The 10,872-nt window shown below is 35.5% G+C and overlaps 1 protein-coding gene across 1 annotated transcript; it reads right to left on the reverse strand.

The window, feature by feature from the left end:
* Positions 1–427: 427 nt before the first annotated feature.
* LOC121948477 lies at positions 428–9,143 on the reverse strand. The gene is made up of 4 exons (XM_042493877.1): positions 8,830–9,143; positions 1,291–1,608; positions 841–1,080; positions 428–753 (listed from the first exon to the last, which is right to left on the reverse strand). The coding sequence occupies exons 1-4, from the start codon at positions 8,876–8,878 to the stop codon at positions 428–430; spliced, it is 933 nt and encodes a 310-aa protein (XP_042349811.1). The 5' UTR covers positions 8,879–9,143.
* Positions 9,144–10,872: the final 1,729 nt, after the last annotated feature.

The raw sequence follows: 10,872 nt of genomic DNA on the forward strand, positions 1-10,872 counted from the left end.
GACTGATGGCTCGACTGATTAACATTTTAAAACATAACACTTAAGTTAAAGCCATCACTCTTAAATGCTTTGAAAGGTTTTATATTAGTAATTGTTGTAAATTTGGAGAAGACAGATTTGTATTTGTAATTATAACTAGAAGAGAAAAAAACATCAAAAAACATGATGCAAATGCAGAAAACACACTAGTCGGTTTTTTTTTATAAGAGGGTATTCATATCAAGCTGCTGAGCTGTCAACACAATAGGCAGAAGTGAAATTGAGAAGAATAAAATTAGAAGAGAATTTCCGCTCTAAACTCTTGTCACAGCAGGTGAGAGACGACACAATATCGTTAAATTACAAGTTACTGTAAAGTAAAGATGCAGGCATTCTCATTTCAACAGAGTTCTCTTGATGTTCCATCTTTCGGCAGACATCAGAACCTTCAGCCAGCTTGTATTTTCTTTTTCTTCCGAGCAAAATAGACGGCGATCCCAATTAAAGCAAGAATCACCACAGCTGCTCGCACACCACATATAAGCAGGGACTGATCACTTTGGATAGCAACACTTTGACAGGCATGAGTGATGTTAGCGGAGGGTTTTATGGACACTTTGATGTTAATCTTTACACCCACAGTGGAGGCCTCAGTTTCAGTGATAGTGGCAGGAGCTGTTGTCGGCCCCATACACAGGGTATCATTGGCTGCCAAAACCCCTTGTGATATGTGCATCATATTGGGTGAGTTGGTACAGTTAATGAACGTGAAGCCTGTAGTGGGGAGGGAAACATCACTGACTTATGTACAGTTAACCATCAGTGTCATAAACATCAAACTGCAGTCATGTTCTCACTCACCACAGGCTGATATCCTACTGACGTGATTGCGGACTGTGCAGACCAGATGTGTAGAAACACGCTGTTTTAGAGTGAAGTTGTTTGTCTCAGTATTTCCAAAGCGGAGCTCTGCATCTGTCAGTGTGCGTCCATCCAGAGTCCAGCTGTACTGAGGACTGTCCCCTCCCTCAGAGGAGCAGGACACCCTCATCTCTCCCTGGGACAGACACTCAGAGACGAGCAGGACAGAGGACACTGGAGCTGAAGAAAGCCAATCAGACGACTTTTCATACTAACAGAATCTTTGTCATTTATGCAGTTTCTGATACAGAACAAACCAGACGTAAATACAGATATACTGTGTGTTGAGTACGAGATATATATATATATATGTAATTTAGCAATAGATATGACATGTATGGTGATCAATATATTACTTAATTCGCCAGCAGATAAGATTTTTTTTTTTACCTTGAATGGTCAACTGTAGAGCCTGGTTTGATGTCACTCCATTTGACTTGGATATTTCCAGTTTATATTGACCTTCATCATTCCTGCTCAGGTCATTGATCTGAAATGTTCCATTGCTGGGAGTAAATGATGATCTGTTTCTGAACGCATTCAACAAAATCTGATTGTTTTTCCAAGTGAGCATTCGTGTTGTTTGTTTTGTCAGTTGGTATCTATGTATTTCTGAGGTGCTATCCATCAGCTGGAGGACCAAAGTTCCTCCCAAAGCTCCATAACACTGAGCTCCATCATATCTGCCATCACAGGAGGTTTCCACACCTGGAAAGTTTGAAGGAGGAAAAAGGTAGACGCCAAACGTTTGATCATCTAATTTATACAATACAAATGATGATATTTGAGGTGTATGCAAATATTAATCTAAAGCAAATAATAGTGATTAGCTGCAGCTTTGTCTCTCTCAGACCACATTATGCCATCGGGCAGGTTATGTTTTGTGAGTGTTTACCTAACCCCAGAGATACCAAATTTTATTTCAGGCAGTCCCACTTTCCCTTCTACTGTCTTCTCCTCAACTCCAGAGAGGAATTATTTTCCTTGTGGAAGAGGAAACACGATACATCTGAACATGTTGCTTTATTACCACAAGCAACATCAGCAGATGCATCATCAATGCATGCTGGATGTTCCTGCAAAAAGATCACACCCCTGGCACACTCAAAGAAAGGTCATAGATGTGATGTTGATGAGAACTTTTATATGTGTAGCTATCGTACAAGTGTGTATACTAATATGTATCATTTTGTCTTGCGTTACTGGAATTACTTTTGATTGGTTTGCATTACTCTTCAAAGAATACACACAAAAAACTAGCACAATCCATGAAATAAATAAGTCAGTTTCTTTTTGTTTGTTATAGAATCTTAGTGCTAAATTAATAAAGAAAGATGCTTTAGATAAAAGCAAAAGAAAGAGCTCATAGAGGCGTCCCTTCTTTTTTGAAATGTTTCACTCTGCCCTCCAATCTCATTTCTCTTTTTCTCTCTCACTCTAACTTGGTAAACCTGAACACCTGGATGCCAACCCTGCCAAAAAAAGCCACATGAAGACAACATACCAAGTTCATTTTAGCAATCTGTTTAATGGTGATTTTTTGTTTTGTTTCATTAAACGAGATTGGGAGGCAGCTGTCATAACTGACAGCCCGAAAAAGGTCTTTCTTATTTATTACATATATTTTAAGTTATAAATAAAACTTTCCAAGTTGTCACACTTTTCCTTTTAATAAATAGGGTTAACATGAATTATAAAAAAAACTCATATCCTACTGTTGAATAGTGTTGTACATTTTACAGTAACAAACTGCTGAAGTCAATTACAGAGATGCAGTAGAAAGTATAGAGCAATGTGTTACCAATTTTAAATTTATATTTTTTAATATTTATATTTTTAAAAATATTTAATTAAACTCTGGATTATTTGTCATTGCTTTTCAAAATCACTTAAATAAAAATAAAAAATGTCTTAACCTTATCGAAGGTCAAATATCAGCCTCAAACTGCTGCAGATGTCAGTTAAGTGTCATATCTTAATGTATCTGTAAAAGTTATTTTCTCAAAACCGACACGTCCAGCCTGCCTGAGCTGCATCACTGAGGATTATCTCATGACAACTATTGCACAAAAAAAGGTATCATATTAACATGTGATTAGAGTTATAGATCGCACAGCTCACCATGAGAGGCTCCGAGTATCATCACTAACAGTCCGATCACAGCTTCCATTTCTCCGCAGTGTTCAGACTCTGTTGAAGCTGTTTCCGCACAAACTTTTTATTAAAAAGCAAACCTGCACATCCTATGATAACCAACCTGATATATTTCAATGATCAGCTTCAGAGGAGAACGTGAAAACTTTTAGCATTGCTGTATTCATCTTTTTATAGGCAGAGCGGAGAAAAGGAAGTGATGTCAGTTTTACTTTTCCTGTTAAACGAATCAAAACGACAGCCTCCGTGTGTGATGGACTGAGAGGAGAGGGAAGCATTCCTCCTACAGGCGACATTTTTAATGAATTGTTTAAATGTTCCCCATCTCATCATTTCTGACAAAATCAGTATATCATATTTTATTAATAGCCATTTGATTGATTTGATTGATTATTTCACTGAATACAGACTTATCCATAAGCAACAAGAGTGCATAACTTGTCTCAGCTCCAGCTAACTATAGTAGACACTGATAGTACAGATACCTGCATCTCTACATCTGTAATCAGTAGGGGAGAAAGCAACATTTAACAGTAAGCATTAAGTAGCAAGACTAAAGAGGACGCCCAAACCATCAGGTAAGTTTAAAGGATTTGATTGCTTCCCTTTTTGATCAAAGTATTTCACTGTTTTTAATCAAACACCCTTCAAATGTACAATGTTTAGTGGTCACTTGTGCTGTTTAGCTAGTTTATTAGATAACAGCAGTTATACTAAGGTTAGACCATCCTTCTATAACTCACCCACTATGCTTCTTCTTAAAATCATAAAAGACATTTTAAGTGTAACTGCAACACATTTTTTAACTTCAGTGTAGAAAATAAAATAATAAAATCTCAAACTTCAATGCAAATATAATTATGATATAGATAGATAGATAGATAGATAGATAGATAGATAGATACCTTAAAGTTAAAGCTTATTATTTAGCATTTAATGTTTGAAGAAAACCCCTTTAACTTCAGTGTATCTATAACACCTTAAACATAGTTAAAAAATAATAGTTGTAGTTATATTATCATGTCAATGCCAATATTAGCCAACAGATTGACTAAATCAAAAAAAATAAAAAAAAACTTCCCACAGTAATACATGCTTAATGAACTGTTTCAGTTATGACCAAAAATATGTTTTATGAAGACATTGTGACCTTGACCTTTGACTTCTGCCATCCTTGCTGCATGAAAGTTCTTTGACTCTTAACCATGTTTTCCTTTTTCTTTATGTAATATGATAACACAGCTGTATCTCTGTCCAGTCTGCTTTTTGAGATGAAAACTATATAAAATTTTAAAAAAAAACACACACACACACACACACACACACACACACACACAAAAAAGGAGGGAAAATTCAAATCAAATCCATTCTATATGCATAAAGTCACAATAATGAAACTATCATCAGTTACACATATTAGTGATTTCGCCTGTTGTGTCTCTCCTTACTCTTCACTGAAACAACTTTCACATGGTTAATTGTCACATATAAAGGTCACAACACCATGACAACCCTTTTTGGATTAACATCATTGTATGGATTTGTGGTTCAGACCACCACTGTCCAGCTTTTTTCCTTCAACTGGACACCGGCCGCAGAATACACACATGCATGAAGTCAAATTACACTGCAAAATCTCAACACAACCAGAAAAGGCGGCTTTCGGAGAATAAATGAAACAATCCACAAAAATAACTCCACAACAGCACCAGAGCGCATTAACCAGCCAAAATGACAACTTTAAACTAGTTAACACAAACATGAGCAGCAGTCACTCACCAGAGAAGTTCACTCTCAGGGCTTCGCTCGTGGTTTGAGAAAACAGCGCGCGGACACTCCAGCTTTCGTTCGTCTTTTTAACTTTTAAACTTCACTACGCACGATATCTATTTTCAGCTCGATACATCATATCGCTGATATTTGCAGTCCCACGGATTACGTCTTCAAAAACAAAGTAAAACTTAAAGCTCCCCAGCGAGTTTCTGGTGTGATTTCAGAGTAATTAATGGACTCTGCGCTCGTTAGCGGCCGAAATTCAAACATCCAAACCGGAAGTGCTGGAAACGCCAACCTTACGCTAACTCGCGCAGTAAACAGGGCTTCTGATTGGATGGTGAGGTGACTGTAGTATCGCGAGTTTATCACAAAAAAAATCACCAATGTAAGAGCTAGGGGATTTTTTCAACACTATGTTTATTTATATATGTTATATAATGTGTAATATATCTTTATAATATGTTTACAGTAAATGCTCTTCTCTAAACAAACATATACATAAACTTAATATATCAAACATGTAAAACATGAAATGTGCCTCTTCAGCCAAAAAACACACTGTTGCCAAAGTGTACTAAATAAACCAAAAACAACAAGAGCAAACAAACAAACAAACCAAAAAAAAAAAAAAAACACCAAAAAAACATAAGACACTTTGTGCATTAATCTTAAATGCATATTATTATTAAGGAAATTTTGTTAACCATTTTATTAACCATGTTGCAAGGTTCACATAGGCTTACCTCGGTATCTTTATTCCTCCTCGTCACCATCTACTCAATCTGTACCTCTCACAAACAAATTAAACGGTTCCCATACCTTTCCAAAAGCATCCTGCCTCCCTTTTTGTACATATGTCACTCTCTCCAAGACATTTTTTTCTAATTAAAGATACAACATTTTGCATAGCGCACTGTTTTTGTTTAAAATCAACCCCTCATTTATTTCCTGTATGGAAAAGACACAGTTTAGCAAAAAGCTAATTTATTTACAACCCAAACTAAGGCCTGTAAATGCACAACAACATGTTGTCTATTGAAAATGTGACTTGGCCCAATGACGAACATGTCAAATATAACAAGATAGCAACCAAAAAAAAGCTCTTCACTGAATGTTGTGCAAGGTTTTACGCTATTACATTGTTAGTCTTTGAATGTGGAAGCAAAACAAGCTACATTTGTTATAATGATCAGATGAGGAAAAACTACAAAATAATTTACATAATTTATTTACAATATAAGCAATCTTTTGCCATATATATATATGTTATATATATATATATATATTTAAATACATCTGTGCATAGCTATGGCCCAATACGAAATTCATATATATAAGAGTTTAGCAACCAAAAAAAAGCTATATATATATATGTGTGTATAAAACAGTTTGGGCTTTAATACAACAAGTATCTGTACAATATGTCGTTAATGATCTAGATGAAAAAAACTAAAAAACTTTTTACATTTTTTGATGATGTGTTTTTTCCAGATAATCCAGTGTGTTTTTGTGTTTCAATTTATCTGAAAAATACAAAAACCACAACAGGTAAAATTGCAAATTTTTCACTGGATGGTGATGATGTTGAAATCCACTGCAGAATACTTTCTATGTTGCATCAAAATTAGTTGCACTATGGCAATATGAATATTATTCACATATCATATGTTGCTTTAGGACAAACTATGCTGTAGAGCTGTGGGCCTCTAGAGGCTTTTTCACTCAGTTACAGTTAATTCTATATAAAGGATCTGACTTTCACCAAGTTGACAACTAGTGAAGTGACTGACTGTAATGAGTCAGATGACATTAGATTGTTGGTTTCACAAGTTATTGTAAAGTTCAGAAGCAGAACTTCTCATTTCAACCATCATAACAGAGTTCTCTTGATGGTCCATCTTTCTCTGGACGTCCGAGCCTTCAGCCATCTTGTATTTCTTTTTCTTCCAGGCAAAAAAGACAGTGATCCCAATTAAAGCAAGAATTACCACAGCTGCTCGCACACTACATATGAGCAGGGAGTGATCTGTTTGGAAAAAGAGACACAAAGATCTCATGTCAAAATGCACAAGGGAGGGACACAGAAATCTTTAAGTTAGCAATCATTACAGTTTTTTTTATTATAAAGACAGACAAAGAAAAAAGGTGGTAATGACTCTAATGAGTCCACTGCAGCAGAGTTAGTTTTCACTTACTATACCATGGGCCATTACTGCTGGGAGAAGTCACAGTTTGATTGGAGGATGTGAGTTTTTAGTGCAGGGGTTAATTGTGCTGTCAGTCTCCTTACCCACAGTGGAGGTTTCTTTGACAGTGGTAGGAGCTGTTGTCGTTGTAATACACAGGGTGTTATTGTCTTTAAACACCCACTGTGCTATGTTTGTATCATTGATGGTGCAGTTTATGAATATGAAGCCTGTGAGAAAAGAAACAGATCAGTGACTGATGTGCAGTTAATCATCAGTGTCAATTACATAAAACTGTTTTCTACCCATCGTCTCACTCACCACAGTTGGTTATCTTCTCTTCTTTCGAGACACTATTGACTTGATTGCTGACTGTGCAGAGCAGATGTCCTGAGACGTGTTGTTTCAGAGTGATGCTGTTTGTCTCAGTGTTTCCAGAGAGGAGCTCAGCGTCTGTCAGTGTGCGTCCATCCAGAGTCCAGCTGTACTGAGGACTGTCCCCTCCCTCAGAGGAGCAGGACACCCTCATCTCTCCCTGGGACAGACACTCAGAGACGAGCAGGACAGAGGACACTGGAGCTGAAGAAAAGACAATCAGACGACTTTCATATTAACAGAATCTTTGTCATTTATGGCAGTTTCTGATACAGAACAAACCAGACGTAAATACAGATATACTGTGTGTTGAGTACGAGATATATATATATATATGTAATTTAGCAATAGATATGACATGTATGGGGATCAATATATTACTTAATTCGCCAGCAGATAAGATTTTTTTTTTACCTTGAATGGTCAACTGTAGAGCCGGTTTGATGTCACTCCATTTGACTCAGATATCTCCAGTTTATATTCACCTTCATCATTCCTGCTCAGGTCATTGATCTGAAATGTTCCATTGCTGGGAGTAAATGATGATCTGGATCTGTTTCTGAACGCATTCAACAAAATCTGATTCTGTTTCCCAAGGAGCATTCGTGTTGTTTTTTTTGTCAATTGGAATCTAAATATTTCTGAGGTGCTATCCATCAGCTGGAGGACCAAAGTTCCTCCAAAAGCTCCATAACACTGAGCTCCATCATATCTGCCATCACAGAAGGTTTCCACCTGGAAAATATATTTAAAAAAAAAAAATTAAAGCAAAAGCAAAAATATTTTTGTGTTTAAATCAAGTCTATCCCACCCAGTCATTAAAAACTCATGATGAATGCAAAAACTGTTCAAAACAAGTTAACTTAATTTGAAAATTCCAATTCATTTCCCTTAAAAACATGAGAAAGATCATTTTTATTTCATTTGTTTCAACAAAAAGTGTGAAAAAACAGAAAAATATTTAAATTATTTTACTGTTTATTTTTTTTTAAATACAATAGACAAATATGTGACAGGAAAAATTGTATATTACTGACTCATTCACAGACTTCCCTCCTCTTAATACCTTTAGTTACTGAAGACACTGTATTTCTGTTGTAACAGCATGTTGTTTATTGTGGTAAGTAGTTATAATTCAGCATTAGCTTCAAAACTGAGTGTGAGATCCTCCTTTTAATGTACTGCATTTGAGAGAGATGAGTGAAATAAAAATAAATCTAACATCTTGTAGTTTGAATTATACTGGCATATGTAAATAAGAAATCACAGTAGAGGAAGCCTTTAGTTTTAATATTAACATGGCAATCTGCTGAATTTGTGCCATGATAATGACCGTGTCTGAGGTGCAAAATATGACAATGAACATGTCAAATTGTACCCTTTGACAAGATTTGACCCCATAGATGCATAAAATGTCTCACATTAAAAAACAGCTCACCATGAGAGACTCCGATCATCATCACCAACAGTCCGATCACAGCTTCCATGTCTCCTCACTTCAGAGTTCAGACTCCACACAAACTTTTATTCTTTATTCAACAGCAAACATGCACACTTACACTGAGCAGCCTGAAAAGTTATCTTTAAGCCATCAGCGTCAAATAAAGAAGGAAGCAGATTATTGTGGCCAACTAGTCAGTTCCTCATTAAGTTCCTCAGTCATACCATTTATCATTAAACCCTTAAAAGGATCCTGACGACAAACAAACTTTAACAGAAGTCCAAGTAAGTGGTTTCTGAAGTTCTGCAGAGTTAAAATTAGATGTTAAGTTTCATAATGCTCTGCCAGGAAAAACTGTCATTGCACTCTGCTATGAAAGAAGTGAAAAAACAAAAACAAAACACAGTTTCTCCCACAAAGACCTTCTGCTATTATATATTATGTTCTTGTCAATCATTCTCCACATGTAAGATACGGATGTTAGGATTAAAATGCACAAAATGTCAATTTTTTTTACAGTGCGACATATTTATATTTTCGACAAAGTGTGGTAAGTGAGACAACATTACAATCTCTGACACAAGATATTTCAATACTTTCACAATTTGTACATATACACAAGAAAGTATATATCATTGGTACTGAAAATAATTGTGAAGTCTCTGAAACTATCATTAAACACAAATGTCTCTTATATCCAGGCTGAAAATTCAACGAAAGTTACATTTGAAGGTGAATGTAAACAACTATTAGTTAACCAGGACATGATGTGAGTGAAAACCCAAACACAGCCTGCAGATGTCGTCACAACACAACATGATTAATAAACTGCAGCATCAGCAAACCAACCTCAAGAAATAAACTAATGCAGCAATCTACTACCTGCTAGCCTTTAAAGTCTTAGATCAATATGATTTTTCACTAAAATGTCATTAAAATCTTTTAAGTCGCTTCTTAATTTTCCTGTCTTTTTTTTTATTTGCATTACCTTGATATTACTTTGGGGTATTTTATCTCCATTTTAACTTGGATTGTTGCAATTGCCTGATTTTATTTTATTGCAGTCCTGATTTATTTTTTATTCCCTTTCTAATGTTTTAACTTTTGAAAAGTGCTGTATAAATAACGTTTAATTATTTTAATATTATTAAAAATATTGTTACCGTTAAAATGCAACTTAATTTCAATATCCAGCATTTAAAGCAGCATTTATTTGTAGCAACATCCTCCCTTTAAACGAAAAGTCCAGTCACGAAATAGTCAAACCTGTATTAAAAATGTTGTGATTAATAGTACAAAGTTTTATTTTTGGTATCTACAGTGCAAACATTCCAGTTCATATTACACACCAAGTTTAACTTGAGTAAAGCACAGTAACATAAACAGACCACAGACACTGAATGAAATCAAAAAAGAGAGAAAAAAATAATCATGTATTTAAAAGAATAAAGATTAGTTACTGTAATTTTTTACATTTTTTTACATAATGACCAACAATCTCGAATCAATGTTTAACAAAGAGCAGATCAAAACTATGGTGATTTACATTCAGTTATTTTAACCAGTGACCACACAAATATAGTTACACAGTTGCTGCTGCTGCAATTCACTGATATAAGTCAGCGTTGCATATTAAAAATCTTTTTCAACACTAGATACAGAAAGAAAACTTCAAAGACTTTTCCAGCTCCTATTTTGTGTAAAAGTCCTGTTCCTTTTGTGAGTCCTCCCTTCGGTGCCCATTAGTGCCCCAGTTGAAAAGTCCAAACTCAAGGTGTTTATTAGTTATATACCTGAGGATGCGCAAAAGACAAGATAAAGCAAAATGACTTTGCAGTTAAAGCTGAACAAAAGACTTTGACGTTTCCACCAACATATTGACAGAAATTCTGCTATTATCTTACTGACAAACAGCCATTTAAAGTCTTACCTGACTTCTTTTGACATTTCTTTTTCCAGCACAAACAGCAACACACCACTATCAGTACAGCAAACACTGCGCAACAGACGAGGATCCAGATGTGCAAATTGTTTTCTGGA

The sequence above is a fragment of the Plectropomus leopardus genome, chromosome 9 (genome assembly GCF_008729295.1).
Source record: "Plectropomus leopardus isolate mb chromosome 9, YSFRI_Pleo_2.0, whole genome shotgun sequence".
NCBI lineage: Eukaryota > Metazoa > Chordata > Actinopteri > Perciformes > Serranidae > Plectropomus > Plectropomus leopardus.

Excerpts from the sequence above, each read along its gene's own strand:
- LOC121948477 (XM_042493877.1), bottom strand. The coding sequence starts at position 8,878 with ATGGAAGCTGTGATCGGACTGTTGGTGATGATGATCGGAGTCTCTCAT. Across the intron at positions 1,609-8,829 it reads GATGATCGGAGTCTCTCATG|GTGTGGAAACCTCCTGTGAT; the intron begins GTGAGCTGTTTT and ends CAAACTTTCCAG. Across the intron at positions 754-840 it reads CAGTAGGATATCAGCCTGTG|GCTTCACGTTCATTAACTGT; the intron begins GTGAGTGAGAAC and ends TCCCCACTACAG.